Source organism: Paralichthys olivaceus, chromosome 2, assembly GCF_024713975.1.
Source record: "Paralichthys olivaceus isolate ysfri-2021 chromosome 2, ASM2471397v2, whole genome shotgun sequence".
In the NCBI taxonomy this organism is placed as follows: Eukaryota; Metazoa; Chordata; class Actinopteri; order Pleuronectiformes; family Paralichthyidae; genus Paralichthys; species Paralichthys olivaceus.
In genome coordinates this window covers 23,083,607-23,099,944 of record NC_091094.1, presented here as the reverse complement: position 1 = coordinate 23,099,944, position 16,338 = coordinate 23,083,607, and the positions used below count along the sequence as shown (strand labels likewise).

The 16,338-nt window shown below is 40.2% G+C and overlaps 1 protein-coding gene across 14 annotated transcripts in view; it reads left to right on the top strand.

Moving 5' to 3' along the window:
- Nucleotides 1–16,338, top strand: part of itpr1b (inositol 1,4,5-trisphosphate receptor, type 1b) — an 85,337-nt gene that overhangs the window by 24,617 nt on the left and 44,382 nt on the right. For 4 of the 14 annotated variants that reach the window (XM_069512427.1, XM_069512456.1, XM_069512445.1 and 1 more), the window contains 22 exons: nucleotides 46–297; nucleotides 433–574; nucleotides 668–821; nucleotides 1,743–1,936; nucleotides 2,018–2,156; nucleotides 2,246–2,300; nucleotides 2,390–2,555; nucleotides 2,697–2,864; nucleotides 3,003–3,074; nucleotides 3,158–3,295; nucleotides 3,411–3,536; nucleotides 4,231–4,431; nucleotides 4,522–4,773; nucleotides 5,430–5,555; nucleotides 5,697–5,825; nucleotides 5,976–5,993; nucleotides 6,485–6,511; nucleotides 6,856–6,976; nucleotides 7,087–7,271; nucleotides 10,042–10,190; nucleotides 10,494–10,605; nucleotides 12,780–12,815. In XM_069512427.1, the coding sequence (XP_069368528.1) occupies nucleotides 46–297; nucleotides 433–574; nucleotides 668–821; nucleotides 1,743–1,936; nucleotides 2,018–2,156; nucleotides 2,246–2,300; nucleotides 2,390–2,555; nucleotides 2,697–2,864; nucleotides 3,003–3,074; nucleotides 3,158–3,295; nucleotides 3,411–3,536; nucleotides 4,231–4,431; nucleotides 4,522–4,773; nucleotides 5,430–5,555; nucleotides 5,697–5,825; nucleotides 5,976–5,993; nucleotides 6,485–6,511; nucleotides 6,856–6,976; nucleotides 7,087–7,271; nucleotides 10,042–10,190; nucleotides 10,494–10,605; nucleotides 12,780–12,815 (2,962 nt within the window). The remainder of the gene's footprint in view (nucleotides 1–45; nucleotides 298–432; nucleotides 575–667; nucleotides 822–1,742; nucleotides 1,937–2,017; nucleotides 2,157–2,245; nucleotides 2,301–2,389; nucleotides 2,556–2,696; nucleotides 2,865–3,002; nucleotides 3,075–3,157; nucleotides 3,296–3,410; nucleotides 3,537–4,230; nucleotides 4,432–4,521; nucleotides 4,774–5,429; nucleotides 5,556–5,696; nucleotides 5,826–5,975; nucleotides 5,994–6,484; nucleotides 6,512–6,855; nucleotides 6,977–7,086; nucleotides 7,272–10,041; nucleotides 10,191–10,493; nucleotides 10,606–12,779; nucleotides 12,816–16,338) is intronic. The other 10 variants (XM_069512494.1, XM_069512482.1, XM_069512488.1 and 7 more) reach the window with 3 other exon arrangements.

Sequence of the window (16,338 nt, the reverse complement as noted above, 5' to 3'; positions counted from 1 at the left end):
GCAGTGTTGAATTTGGTGATCAAAATATGGAATATTTCCTCTCAGGTGTCAGCTGAACCTCTTTGCCCGCATGTGTCTGGACCGTCAGTACCTGGCCATCAACAAAATCTCAGGACAACTGGATGTGGATTTGATTCTGCGCTGCATGTCCGATGAGGACCTGCCCTACGACCTGCGGGCATCATTCTGCCGCCTCATGCTGCACATGCACGTGGACCGCGACCCTCAGGAGCAGGTCACACCTGTCAAATATGCTCGACTTTGGTCTGAGATTCCTTCCAAAATCGCCATCGATGAGTGAGTTCTTTTCAGAAAAACATTTTACTAACATTAGATTAACAACCATGTCAATGAATCTGCATTTAATTGGCTTGTATTTTCATTTCGGAGAGTTCATTGCACGTGATGTGACGTGATTCTCTTATTATGTAGCTATGACAACGATGGAACCACCAGAGACGAGATCAAAGAGCGTTTCTGCCTAACGATGGATTTTGTGGAGAACTACCTGAGAGAGGTGGTGTCGCAGAACATTCCTTTCTCTGACAAAGAGAAAAACAAGCTCACCTTCGAGGTACTGCCTCTCAGTTGATGGAATGAGCAGATAAGTGACCACTTTGTTTTGAATGAAGTTTTAAATCATGGTTTTGAATCCTCTTGTCTGTAGGTAGTGAACCTGGCGAGGAACCTCATATACTTTGGTTTCTACAACTTCAGCGACCTGCTTCGCTTGACTAAGATCTTACTGAACATTTTAGACTGTGTGCACGTCAGCACCATTTACCCCATCAACAAGATGGAGAAGGGAGAGGAAAACAAAGGTAAACATCCACCACATCATCCACAGCTTAACTCACTCATCTGTCAGTTTCTGTCCTTAGTCTCAGACTTAACTTGTAGTCACACTTTGTTGAAGAAACAATTTAATTATCACTGATTCACTTCTCATTTTGTAGATATTTACAGTTAAATTACATGCAAGTAATGTAAAGAAAAGAAGCTAAGGGCTCTCTCTTATGTCAAGTGTAGAGCAGCATGGTCGTTTCCCCGTCCTTCAGACATTATGTTTAAATTGCAAATGCACTTGCACCCATCTGAGCAACCTTGGAGTGTTGGTCTCAATACGACGCCAGGTGTGTTGTTGGCTCTGCCAGCAGTCCTCTGCTACAAAAACAGGAGGTAACATTGGAAACTCCTTCACATCTGCACTGCTGTTGACAGGAGGTACCACTCTACAGTCTGACTTTGGGGGACCAGAAGCTTAACCATGACAAACTTCACCACCTATTTCAGAACATGTAAATAGTGACTGGGACTGAGAAACTGACTCATGGGTTTAGGAGAACTGATCGGTCTGAGAACCGTCTCGAGAATCGACCAAAAATAACCACCTGCTCTTTTTAATTTGTTAAAATCTGACTCTAGCAACTTGGCTCAGCAGCCATCGACAACTACACTAACATCTGCATCACTCATATTCACAGATATGTAATAAAAAGCTAATTGACAAGAAACGACACTGTGATACAGTGGACATGAATTTCATTGTTTCCTAAGATAAAAAAAAAAAAAATTTTCATTCAACCTTTATTATCAGGCGGTCTCATTGAAATGTTTCAATGTTTTTCAAGAGTGACCTGAGAAAAGGAAACATTTACAATCATCAGCACAAGCATAAGTATAAAACTACAGTCGTAGGACAGATTGCAGCTCATTCCATTTTCCATTTAAACATGCTGTAGCTGGCAGCAATGTGATGAAGTCTATCCATGGAGTGGGGGAGCTGATGACCCAGGTGGTGCTGCGAGGAGGCGGCTTGTTGCCGACAACGCCAACTCATCAGCCGGAGGGAGACGTGGTCAAAACCCAGACTGAACCTGAGAGAGAAGACATCATGGTCATGGACACGAAGCTCAAGATCATTGAGATTCTACAGGTGAAGCATAAAAACTCTGGTTCCTCCACCTACCTAGACTCTCAGCCTGCTGGTAACTGTATTATTTTTCTTTCCCTTCAGTTTATTTTGAATGTGCGGTTAGATTATAGAATCTCCTGCCTGCTCTGTATATTCAAACGTGAGTTTGATGAGAACAACCCACAAGGAGACAACACTGCCAGTCAGAACGGAACCAATCACATCACAGGTTCCATGCCAGGTATGAAACCACACGATTTACTGAAAGCAATGAAAGAAATGTATGCTGACAGGGATTTATTTGAAGAAGTACATTTTCTTTTCCTGCAGGAAATCTTGACTTTGAGAACATTGAGGAACAGGCAGAGGGGATCTTTGGAGGAAGGTAATCCACAGCTTCCTGATCTTTTTTTGTAGAAGCAAGATATAGTTAGATAAAAGTTGATGTAATGTTTTGTGGCACTGTCTTTACAGTGAGGAGAACACTCCACTAGACCTGGATGACCACGGTGGTCGTACCTTCCTCAGGGTCCTGCTGCATCTGACCATGCATGACTACCCCCCTCTCGTGTCTGGAGCACTCCACCTGCTCTTCAGACACTTCAGCCAGAGGCAGGAGGTTCTAATGGCTTTCAAACAAGTAAGCCTCATCACTTTTCAATGCTCTGCTTGGGACCGTGTTCTGACCGTGCACAAAGCTTTATGTTGCAGGTGCAGCACTAGAAACGGAAAATCTACGGATTTTGTCTGAACTTTTGTTTCTCTCGTCTCTTCTCTTCAGGTCCAGCTGCTGGTAACAAGTCAGGACGTGGACAACTACAAGCAGATCAAGTCGGATCTGGACCAGCTGCGCTCTATCGTGGAGAAATCTGAGCTGTGGGTGTACAAGAGGCAGGGAGAGGATGGGATGGATGGAGATGGACCTTCAGAGTCTGAAAACAAAAAGAAGGTGCAGTGTCCGATCACCTGAAAACATGAAATGGTTGTTGTTGGAGTAGAACAAGTCGTTACAAGGTGGATATACCTCAGTAAAGATCATATTTCAATATAAAGGATTTCTTCTTCCTTTCTGATGCTTGTTTTACAGGGAGATTCACCCGGTTCTGACAAAAAGAAGACAGAAAGCACCAGCAGCTACAACTACAGGGTTGTAAAAGAGGTACAATCATTTGCTCACTAATCTATTTTCATGTTTGTGACCTGTCATGTGTAATTAAAGCCCCTCCTGCTGCTCCTCCTCAGATCCTGCTGCGCCTCAGTAAGCTGTGTGTCCAGGAGGGGAGCTCGGGGAGGAAGAGTAAGAAGCAGCAGCAGAGGCTGCTGAGGAACATGGGAGCTCACAGTGTGGTACTTGAGCTCCTGCAGATCCCATATGAGAAGGTCAGAAGAGTTATGAGGATGCTCTGAAAGCATCATGTGACTTTTACACGTTTAAAGTTTTCGATCTGTGTAATCTTAATGAAAAAGAAACCCTTGACTTTGTTATCTGTGTTAGGGCGAGGACGTCCGAATGCAGGAGATCATGAAAACAGCTCATGAGTTTCTGCAGAACTTCTGTGCAGGGAATCAGCAGAACCAGACTCTTCTCCACAAACATATCAACTTGTTTCTTAACCCAGGGGTGAGTAGCACAGGGAATCTTTTTATACCTCTGCACCGCCGACAGCCACTGTGTTTTGTGGTTGTCCATTCTATGTCTGTTCCATTTTTGTGTCATATCACAGGAATGCCTGGAGTGAATTCAAATTTCTTGCAAATGTTCAGTTGGACTCACAGAAGCAATGATTAGAATTTTAAGGTCAAAGTCTTGAGGGAATTTCTTTTTTAAATTTTGCATAAATGTTCACTTAGACTCAAAGATTAGATCAGATTATGAATGTATATCAGTCAAAGTCACGGTGACCATGTTTTTGTTTATGTGACATTTCAGCAACATTCAAAATGAATTGCATACACCTCACACAAACCTTCACTTGGACTCAAAGATGACCTCGACTAGAACTTGGAGGCCAAAGGTCAAGGTCACTGGGACCTTAAATGTTATATAAAGATAAAGAATATATTTCAAGTCTGTCTTTAGGGAGTTTCTTTAAATTTTGACCAGTTAACTTGGACGGTGGCCTCATATGAGTCTGAAAAAGAAATGTTTGTATACTGAAATGGCACTGGTTGGCAGAGGCATTCAGTAACAGTGCTGTATTTCTAGTCTCATGTTGATATGGCTCCGTTTCCAAAATAGTTTAGGAAAACAAATCTGAAGTTCATTTGTGAATTTGATGGACTGTCCTTCATGTCGTCTCTTTTCTCTCTGTCAGATTTTGGAGGCAGTGACCATGCAGCACATCTTCATGAACAACTTCCAGCTGTGCAGTGAGATCAATGAGCGCGTGGTTCAACACTTTGTCCACTGCACTGAGAGTCATGGCCGTCACGTCCAGTATCTGAAGTTCCTGCAGACCATAGTGAAGGCCGAGAACAAGTTCATCAAGAAGTGTCAGGATATTGTCATGGCTGAGGTCTGTTCTATGATCCATACTCACTGGTGTATGTGATTTACGGGATCACTAACTAGATGTCTTGGTACTGTGTTTTTTTTCCCCACTCAGCTGGTGAACTCAGGCGAGGACGTTCTGGTCTTCTACAACGACCGCGCCTCCTTTCAAACACTCGTCCAGATGATGCGCTCAGAGCGGGACCGCATGGATGAAAACAGCCCGCTGATGTACCACATCCACCTGGTGGAGCTGCTGGCCGTCTGCACTGAGGGCAAGAACGTCTACACTGAGATCAAGTGCAACTCCCTGCTGCCCCTGGATGACATTGTGCGGGTGGTCACCCATGAAGACTGCATCCCTGAAGTATACATTTTTATTTTCATTTAGATTTTAAAGTGAAGGGCATTAACTTTCTTTAGATATCTTTGTGCATTGAAACAAACAATGTAGTCTGTGTAGACAGTATTTAACCAGTTGCATTGATTCAGCTTTTGTTGTTTTGCCTCTGGAACTCACATGAAGCTGAATGAAACCGTTAAAACGAGGTTTAAGTGCAGACTTTCAACTTTGAATGTGTTTACATCCACAAAACATCCATCTTTTTTTCTAACCTATTTTTTAGAAACAAACAAACTAAATTTTATGATCAGCGGTTTGGGTTGTCATTACATTGTCGGTTCATACATGTCTCAATTCAAAAATAATTTTATTTCACTCTAAAGAATATATCTCAAGTCTTTCTTGATGATTGCATCACAGTGTTGAGCCAGCAACCAACAATGGAAAGAGAAACATTTCCAGCATTTTTTGAACACAAGTAGATGTCTCAACTTGAAAGAGGCAGATATATGAAGATAAAAGATAATTATTGTCTCTGCACATCTTTTAGTTTTGTAGGTTCTTATCTGACACCTCATTGGAGGTGACATGCTCAGAGCTTCTGTCCATGGATGACAAGGCTCACCCTGACAGTAGTAAGTAATGTGTATCATTAAATCGGTTCATTTGCATTCTGACAGATTAAAATCGCCTACATCAACTTCCTCAACCACTGCTACGTTGACACAGAGGTGGAGATGAAGGAGATTTACACGTCCAACCATATGTGGAAACTGTTTGAGAACTTCCTGGTGGACATTTGCAGGGTAAGCCGTTGCCACGCCTTCTCATGTGTGCGGGTAATTAATGTCAACACAGCGTGGGGCGAACATGTGTGACCAGTCGCCCACATGCAGGACTTGTGATCCAGTGGCCGTGCTAATATCTTTTCTGTCCCTTCTTCTTAGGTGTGCAACAACACCAGTGACAGGAAGCATGCGGACACCATGCTGGAGCGTTACGTAACCGAGATGGTCATGAGCATTGTCACATGTTTCTTCAGCTCTCCTTTCTCCGACCAGAGCACAAGCCTGCAGGTAATCTGCACTGTGGTGTGACAAATTTGAAATGCACATGATAAACAGTCTATAAATGACGCACATGATTTGGTTTAGTTGTTTACAAAGCGAAATCATCCTCACATTTACACGTGTGCTACAAAATATGACCTTCTTCCCTTTGCATAGATGGCTCGCTACGTGTATGTAAGTAAAGGTGACTCTCCCCCGCATTTGTTTCCCAACCTCTGGCTGTGTTATTCATCACCAGGCTGAGGTTGTTAAGACGTGTGGCTTCACTGTGTGGGTTTGCACATTTTCATTGCTGAGTCAGAACACACAAACTCTGTTGTTCCGACATATGTTGCACAACACGTAGCTGGGATGTGGTGCAGATGATGCTGTTGCAGTGTGGTCACTCTCCTCTTTCGACCTTGGTGTAGCCGTGTATTGTTGCCCATTTCTTCCCTAATAAATCACAACCACCCCCCTCCATAGATTGTCAGATCCCTTGTGCAGCAACTTTGTGGTGTGGTTTTACAGACGATTTCCTTCTTGACACATAACTTTCTGTAATTCGTTTACACTAAGCTCCAGCATATTTTTTTTAATGTAACCATTTGCACATTTTGAGAACTCTGCCCCCTGGCACTTTTCTGATACATGATGACATCATGACCCTCTTTCTCTCGCAACAGGCCACCATTCTTGGAAAGATATCTGAGGTATTTATTGTCCTCTAGGGCTGTGTTCAGCTGATAGATTGCACTTTTGTCACGGTGATAGTAATCGGTTGTGCTCAGTCAAACACGGTCAAGATTGTTGTGTTGGGAGTGCACATGATTGTAAACAGCTGGACCTGAAGCAGTAGACCCCTGAACTGTAGGTGTTACTGTATCCTTTCTCTGACATGTTTAGCACAGTTGTGGTTTTGTGTTGACAGAACTCAATAGTTTTTTGGTGGTTTTTAAATTCTCGTTCACTCTTTTTCTCCTCCATCTATGACTGTATTTCCTTTCTTTACTTTATCCTATTGTTCTTTTTAACTTGTTTTTTCCCTGTCTTGCAGACTCGTCAGCCAGTGTTTGTACAGTTGCTTCAGGGAGTGTTCAGGGTTTACCACTGTAACTGGCTGAACCCTGTCCAGAAGGCCTCAGTGGAGGCTTGCATTAAAGTTCTCTCAGACGTGGGTAAGACACTGGGCTAATACCAGACCACTGACCTCTGGCTTTATGTTAGAAAAGAACATTGTGACACAAGTTAAAAAATGTGAAATATCTCCATTCTTACTTCTACCCAGCTAAAAGCAGAGCCATTGCTATCCCAGTTGACCTGGACAGTCAGGTGAACAACTTGTTTGTCAAGTCCAATAATGTCGTACAGAAGAGCATCCTCAACTGGAGGCTGTCGGCCAAGAACACATCGAGACGAGACTCAGGCGTCACCACCTCCAAAGACTACAGAAACATCATAGAGAGGCTGCAGGTCAGTATTTAGATATACTGGAGTTCATTTCTATATGTTTTTGGTTTTAATAATGATTTATTAATTCATTTATTGACCATTTACCCAGACTTCTAAAAAAGAACATACCCTCACCAAAAACAGTCCCCTTAAATTCAGTCAAGCTGCTCCATATTTCACACACTCATGTTAAAAAGTGAAAGTGAAAAATAAACGGTTGATTCCGCCCCCTGATACAGATTCACACCAAAGTTTGAACCACACACCTCGTACCACAGCCTTCCACAAAGTTCTGTGGTAATCCATCCAATAGTTTTTGTGCAATCTCACAAATCAAACGACAAAGAAACGGACAGTGGTGACAATAAAGGGTAAATAATACAAAGCAGATAAAAGCAACAACAACAATTAAAACAGAGAAAAAGTAAAAAAAAAAGTCAGCTGCGTTTGTAAAAAAAAAAGTCTGCTTTTAAAGGAGAACAGGAAGCAGTAATGGCTTTTATATAAAACATTATCAACACCTGCAATGTCAGAGTGGTACAGGACAAGTCCTCTCAGGAGGTTTCACATGTGCCAGAGTCAGGTCTTGTAAAGACTTGAATTGGAATAAAGAAGGTGAATATGCATCAATAAATAAACCATCAAATGAACAGCACATGCAACATCTGTTGGTTTAGTCTGTATTGATTAGAGAGATGATAAAAACTATATTCCTCAACCAAATTATAGTTTATTTACATAGTTTTAAATTGAATAAGATAACTGTACTTTACACTTACATGCTGTCTGTACTCATGCTTGGTTGGTGTTTCGCTGGAATAAAAAGTACATGAAAAAAGAAACATGACATTTTTCTGAATTTCACAGTATCACTGAAGATCACATGCTGTAACTCAAAGCAAAGAAATCAGACAGAACAATGCAGATTTCATTTATTTTATCAATCAGAGACGGTGTCTGTCTGGGATTTTACCTTATCTAGCAGCTATCTGGTGTAGTTGAGCCACGTATGTGAGCGGGAGAGAAGCAGAACATTTCCTCTTCCTTGTCTCGCTTTTACGGCAGGAAAAGAACAATAAGCTGGACAGTCGTAAAAAAGATTTATCTGTGTAGTATTTATTTAAAAAGTAATGCTACGTGATTAGGTTTAATGTAAATACGTATACTTTACTACTCTGGGATTCAAGTTCAGTGGCAGAAAACAAAAAAGTAAACAGTCCTAATTAGGTATTGTGTGTGATCATCACTTTCCCGTCATGACTCCTCATCAGTGTCAACGTAATGGTTACAGGATCTGTGGAACAGACAAATTCTGTAGAAGCAGTTCCTAATTGAATCCTGGAAAGTATTTCGTAATACAGTATGGTCTACACCCTTTTTTCTTGTAACGCATGACTCAGCTTTCAGTAGAAGTCTAAAAAAAATCTTAACTTGCACCGGATGCCTTTAATGCCCTTTTTAAAAAGAAGCAGCTCCAGACAAGAGACAGAGACAGTCATTCACATGGTTTCTTTCCCATTTTTTCATTTCTTTCTCAGTCTATGATTTACAATGTTTTTGTTCACATGTTCATGTCCCCTAGACTGCTTGAGGGAATTTCTTTTTATCAGTTGTCACTTGGACTTATAGATAAAGTGATTACATTTCATTGGTCAAAGGTCACAGTGACCTTATATGAATCTGGAAAAAAAAAGTATGTAGAAATATGTACATCTCTACCAGACTGTCAGGCTTCATGATGCAACTTCACTTATTTCTTATTTTCACACTCATCATCAGTGGGCATGAGAGGAAGTGCATAGAGAAGTGGAACGTTCTGGTACGGTCTGATTTGATTTCACACAATATGTGGTACCGGATACATTGTTTTATCAATTAATTCAAGTGAAACATAAGGTAGTCACACAGATATTATGATGTTGGCTACTGCTGGAATTGTTATTTTTGATGGAATAATTCAATTGTGTGTGGACATAATAGATGTTTTGTATACTGTCCATGTATAATTCAGATGAGTAATCCTTCAACAGTCTAGCTAATGTTAAAGATATGAATACATTCTGTTATAGTAGCTGCTCACATATATAGGTCATATGTTTTAGTACAGCTCAATTTTCCCAGCTTTTGTTTAAATTGATATACTTAAATCTCTAATGAAATTAAAGCATAGAACAAAGATTCATGAAATCTTATTGAACCGAACTCCCTCTCTTTTCGTGCTGACCTCATTGTGAGTTGACAACTGCTCAAGTTCATGGAGTAAAAGAACCAATTCCAGAGGCTCACTCTCAATGAACCTGAAGGACCTTTTGCAGTGATGTTCTGTTCTGTTCATGATTTTTGATTTTTGTTTGTATATATTAATTTAACAATTAAAAAATCAAAAAAAAAATTATTCATCCAACAACTGAACATGTGACAATTTAAATGTGGTACCTTTCTAATGTTTTAGTCATTATCATGAGATGAATCTCCAACTAATCTTTGTTTCCTTTTCCTTATCACTCTGATAACGATAAACAGAACCACTTCCTGCAGTCTTTTCTGAAACAGTCTTTGTACAGAGAAAAAGTGTGTAAGTCATCAACAGCTGTAAGAATACTTAGCATGAAGTTTTAAAGCGTCATTTACTTCCACTGAAACAGAAATCAAATTCCATTATCTACCCTTAAAAAAGGCCTGCTTACAGATCATACTTTTTTGTTATAATACCAAAGTTTTGGGTCATTATTAATAATAGTAATTCTAATAATAATTCTAACCTCTGGCTGCATCACGATCTGCTCTATAGGACATTGTGTCAGCGCTGGAGGACCGTCTGAGGCCACTGGTCCAAGCTGAGCTCTCGGTGCTTGTGGACGTCCTCCATCGTCCAGAGCTCCTCTTCCCTGAGAACACAGACACTCGCAAGAAATGTGAGAGCGGAGGATTCATATCAAAGTGAGTCTGAACGTCTGAACTCTGGTCAAGGACATTTGAACACATGCACATCTATAACTGCTTACGCCAGGTTAATACGCTTCCAGTTATCTGTATTCCTTCATCCACCGTAGTGTGTAGGAGTAGTTTTTAAAATTCTCTGCTGAATAATCCCTACTCGTTCATTTTTACATGCAAAACACTGCTGTTTTAGGTTAAATATCTTTCCATGGTGGAAATCAGGCAAAACCGTTTTTGTGTGAGTATAGTACGTTGAGTGGTGGAAATGTATATACTCATGTTTCTTCCTCTCCTCCCGACCAGACTGATCAAACACACCAAGCAGTTGCTGGAGGAGAACGAGGAGCGTCTGTGCATCAAAGTGCTGCAGACGCTGAGGGAGATGATGACGAAAGACCGGGGCTACGGGGAGAAGGTATGTTCCCTGTGTGTGTTTGACGTTTCCCATCATCCGCTTATAGCCATGCCTGAGTTCCACCCACACACGAGATAAAACACTCACATCTCAGGATACAGTGTTGCTGCTGTCCCACTTCTCCACACTCACCAGGAGACATGAGATCAAAAAGCAAATCATCAGAAGAAGAGGCTCAGCTCTCTTTGACGACCTCTGGAGCCTGAACAGTGCAGAGAACAAATGATCCTCCTTCACCAGGGAAGCGCGTGAATCCTCGTCGTGATTTTATTTGTTTTGGAAAACTCAATTCTTACTTAAAACTGATTCCCTCATTGCTTTCTCCAACAAACACGTACTACCTCCACAGTAAGATCAAATGATCACAGTGATGAATATTAGAACAACATTCATCGGTTAATAATTAATGTAATAGTCATTCTTATAATAATCTCTCATCAATTGTTTCAACTTTGCTTTATATATGTTTTCCAATATAAGGCTAAATCAATAGAAACAGTAAGGCTTCACAGGATGAAACAAAGTCGACGACAAAGTCAACAAACTCAAAAATCTGTGGCAATAACGTGGAAAGAAAAGGTGCAGAGCTACAGAAAAAGACAGCCAAGAAGAAGTCTTGTATATGGATGTTAATAGTTTTAAGAATATTTAAATTTAAATATGTAATTGTTAAATTTTTTTAATAATGTGTTTTGTTGGGAAAACAACTAATGTGGTTGTACAGAAAGAGCACAAGTATGTTTATTATGAATAGCATTTATTTTTAGGTCATTCCTCAAACCATAAAGCAAACCAATAGAGCATATTAAGAGTTATTGAATACTGTATATACAGTATTGTATGATAGGCTACTTGCTATATTTGCCTCCCTCCAACAATACAAGTTTACAACATGAAGACATGAGTAGCCTGATACTACATCAGCATATATGAAGAAAGGTGTTCAAACACTTTTGTTCACCTGTAGATTTACATTTAGACATAAAATCCAAAGCTCTGTTTGCATGTACTGCATCATGTATGATTAGATCATGACTTGTATCTGTGATTATTGTTGTGACCATTTAGCAGTTCTACAGTTTCTGAATCCATGTCGTCTGTGTGTTTTCATAGACTGACCACATTTATCTTTATGGTATTAGTTAGACGTAGCGTCCACACAAAGGTTTGCAGTAGAGTGTTGTTGAAAACAGGTTTGTTTTTATTCCATTTTCTAACTTTATGTATAATAACGATAAAAGTCTCCTCCCCAATGGACTCTCATGTTCTATTGTGTCTCAAATCTCAAAAGGGAATGTTAACTTCCAGTCAAAAAATATAATTTTACTTCAATTTCCAGTCAGGTGAAAGGCACAAGAAAAGAACACCTCCCCAAATACAGCACAGTCAGTCACTACGTTATCACGGACACCAATATTTGAACTATTGACCTTACTCTGAGTGAAACTTTAATTTAGTTATGATGTTCAAATGAGTTGGTCATAGCATATTCCAGTTAAAGTGTTAAAGAGTGTAGTCTGATAATGACTAGCAGTTGGTAAATGACGAACATGTCAATGTTAAAAAATGCTGTGAAAACTCCAATGTAATGTTATTAAGTTCAGAATACTCCACGTCCCAATTGTATTATTGTTTATTCTGAGTAAGTCTGTATTTAAGATATGGTTTTTAAGAAATGCTGTTTCCATGAAAGTGTCCTATTCAGACTGTTGTCTAAATGGGGTTAATAAATTGGTGTCCATGTTAACACAGTCACTGTTAGAAAGTAACAGTTGGAAAATGTCTCAACAATGGGATTTACATGGCTCTGTCGCTGAGTTGGGAGACACAGCATCTTTAATTTTTGCAACAGAAAAAACTCTCTGCAAGTGTTTGCCAAAGAGCACAAAGGCAATGCAGTGATGAGTAAGTTATATGTACTATAGGTCAGGGTCGGACAAGGTTAATATCCTAATAATCTGATTTCAGTGTAGTAAGAGATGAAAGGTGAAGGTTGGAGGGTGTATTTACCTTCACTAATATGTTCTGAGCTTCAGTATTCTGTCCTTTCACTCTTTCACTCTACGTGTGTGTTTGTGTCATGACGTGCTTCACATGTGCACACTTGTGAGCGAGCTTGAACTCACTAATCTGCCTCTACTAACTCTGTGCCCCCTATACTTCTTCTCTTGCAGCTGATTGCCTTTGATGATGAGATGGATGTGGCTGAGGTCGATCATTTTACTTACTGTTGTGACTTGTCTGCCACTAACAGCATAGATGTGCTTGTGCTGCCAGTGTAGACTCAGTAGCATCGCACTCTGGCCTGTGACGCTCTGTCGGCAGCTCAGTCCATCCCTCCCTGTTCTCCTGTCGCTCCTGATTTCCATGTTAAACTGTAGTTTAGAGCTAGCATGTCATGCTGTAAGCTTCTGTGTTGTGACTGCATATAGTTGTGTACGTATAAGGAGAAATTAGTTTCTAGAAGAACATCACTGCATACAGCACTGTATTATTATTTCTTTTTACCATTTTAACTGAATTTAAGTTTATTTTTATCACACATTTTCAGCAGCTTTATCCGAAAGTCGGTAACAGAGCAGTGGTACAATTTGCCTCTAACAGCACATTTATACAGCTAGTATTGCTCATCACAAATCCTGTGGGACTTCTGAGCCCTGAAGTTTTCATTGAGGCAGTGTCTCAAACCATCCACCTATCTGTCCATCCATCACTCCGTCCATTATCCAAACCACTTTTCATTTTGAGGGTTGCGGGAGGGGGATACTGGAGCCAATCCCAGCTGACATTGGGAGGCTTGACACACGATGACAGGTCTATTTAAATGTCACAGATATTTTTTGTTAATGCTGTAGCAACAATTTGAACTCTTCTTAAATGTCACACTCCTAGCCGTAGCTATGATGCTACCAGTTGCACAATTATGTTTAGTCAACATGTTAACAAACCATGGTCTAAATAATTTCTCAACATGGTCATGTGGTTCTTATTTCGTGTTACACTGCATTGCATCATAGAGCTGTTTCGATTGTTCTAGTCACTCTTACACCACACAGCCTCTTTATGATGGATGACAGAGTCAGACCGTATTCTTCCTTTGACATCACAGCAGCAGGTGTAAGTCGGTGTGAGGCGCTTTGCACATTGTGCGTGTTCATTAATAATATGTGTGTGGTTGTGACCTGTGGCCTTAAGGAAATGAATGAAACTGGTTTGTCATTTCTATTTGTGGTGGTGAGGAGACATCTCAGGAATGAGAGTATGGGTGTGATGACAAGGGAGACATGACTGACTGATATCCTCTGACTTCTGACCGACTGAATTGGTTTGTGACCTCTAGAACTTTTTTCTGAGCAAAATGTAGAATCAATTTAAATTTAACATTTATTACAGTTATGTTAGTTTTATCTTTACAATGGTTGTATCAGGTCCCAATATCATATATTTATTTTAACACTTTCTTTTATTTTAGTTATTATTATTTTTATTTGAGTGGGTCTTTTATTAATTAATTTGTTTTTTACTTTCATATTTTTATTGTTTTGTCCTTTAAACTGCTAATTTTATTCAAAGCTTTTACTTAATATATTTTTATTTAATATTTAACTGTCTCAACTCATCTTAGTTTTTTACTAAAACTTTCAACTGTATCACAAGGTCTTCACACAGGTTACAAGTACAACACACATGTAAGCTCAGGAGTTCATATAATTTAATTCATGACAATTTTAGGACTTTATAATCCATTTTGTCATGAAGTTCATTCTTGACCATTAAAGGTACAGTGTGTAGAATTTAGTGATATAATAGTGTTGAAACCGATGTTGCAGCTGAACACCCCTCACCTCACCCTCTCCTTCCAAACATGTAAAAGAAACTGTGGTCGCCTTCAGTTGTCATAAAAACTCAAAAGGTGTTTAGTTTGTCCAGTCTGGACTAATGTAAAAACACATGGCGGCCTCCGTAGTCAGGGTCCCCTCAATGTAAATATAAAGTATTTAAATATAAAGTATTTAAATATAAAGGACCTTTTCTGGGGTAAAGAAAACTACAATTCATACAATTTAGATGAAACAAACTACTGAAAACATTATGAGGATTATTCTACATTAAATTTCTATAAATAGATCCCTTTCACCTAAATCTTACATACTGGACCTTTAAGCTTTTATATACAGTTTATGCCATAGTTTGAAAAGTAAGTTTCAAATCAAGGTCCACTTTCCATATTTTTGTGTCTTTAAAGCACTATGGATTTAAAATGAAATCCTCTACTGACACTGAACAGACACTGCTAACTGAGCAGATTCCAATAGCAAAGCATATTTTGATATTTAAAGCTGACATTCTTTTGAAATTAGTATACTTTTCAAATCTGAAAGTCCACATTGTCAGAGCAGGAGAACGTGCAGCAGCAGATTAATATTTTGGGGCCAGGTTACACATACAAAAACAAAACTCTGGCTCCTGTTTAGCTCCAGTCACTCTGAGCAAGGAGGTGAATGAAACATTTGTCTCCTATGTTGAAGCATATCCCAGCAAGGTTTCGTGTAAAAACCTTAATCGTGATATGTGCTTCATATTCACGTGTGTGTGACTGTGCCCTTAAGAGTGAAAAAGGTAGGCAGACTAGTCATTTCATGAAAGTTGTGGTGAGTGCAAAAGTGAATAATGATGTTAGTTAGTAAAATGAAGAAATTGCTGTAAAAGGTCTTTACAGAGTTGTCAGGAAGCAACATGCTCTCAGTTTCTTTGTCCTTCTCTCGCTCCTTGTGTTTGCCACCTCCTACTGAAGCGATGGAAATCCCCAGTTTCCAAAAAACAGAGCTTTTCTTTTCAGAGATCAGTGCTTTGTCTCATCGACTCTTCAAGAATGTACTCCCTTATCCCTCAGCACATGCTGTCTGTCACTCATTCATGCTCCCACTCATTTCAACACGCCATACACTGACCCACAACTGTCTCTGTCTCTCTCTCTCTCTCTCTCTCTCTCTCTCTCTCTCTCTCTCTCTCTCTGTGTGTGTATAAACCTCAACTTCCCCTCAGCAGCTGAACAGCAGCAAGATAGACTTCCATGATAGCTGTTATGTAAGCCCCGCTGCTGCTCTCTGACCCACCACAGCAGCCACCCAGAGGTCTCGAGGAATGGCCGCAGCTGTCACTTTCACCGCTCTCTGACAGACCCCTGCCATATTTTGACTTTTTGCGTGCCAACTCTGTGGCCTGGATGCTGTGTATCCAGAGCGAGCATGAAAAAGCTGGAGTGACTGCTCGCCCATTAGCAGAGGTTATCTCACTCTGCCAGAAATAGAAACATGATTAAAAACAAAAAGGGAGAAAAGGAGTCCAGCCTCCCAGCCTCGTCGTCAGGCCTGATTATATCACCACTGCATGTTTATGTTTCCTTCATGTGCACGTCTTTGATTGACAGACAGTACGAGAGGTTACGAGGGGTCAGATGGAGATGAGGTCTTTCTCTGGTGATGTAATACACTTTGCTGAGGATGGGGCTGTGTAACCCATACATGGAGTGTTATATAAGGGAATGTTTCTATGCAGGGCGAGCCTGGTGGTCTGTCGATCAGAGTGAGTGTGCAAATGTGCTTTCTAACCCCTCCTGACCAATGAATGCTTGTTTAGCTACACATTTCTACATTGCTGTTCTCCCCACGACTTATACTTCTATTTCATCCTCTTTACTTTCACTTTCTCAGCCATGCCTTTTCTGGTCTC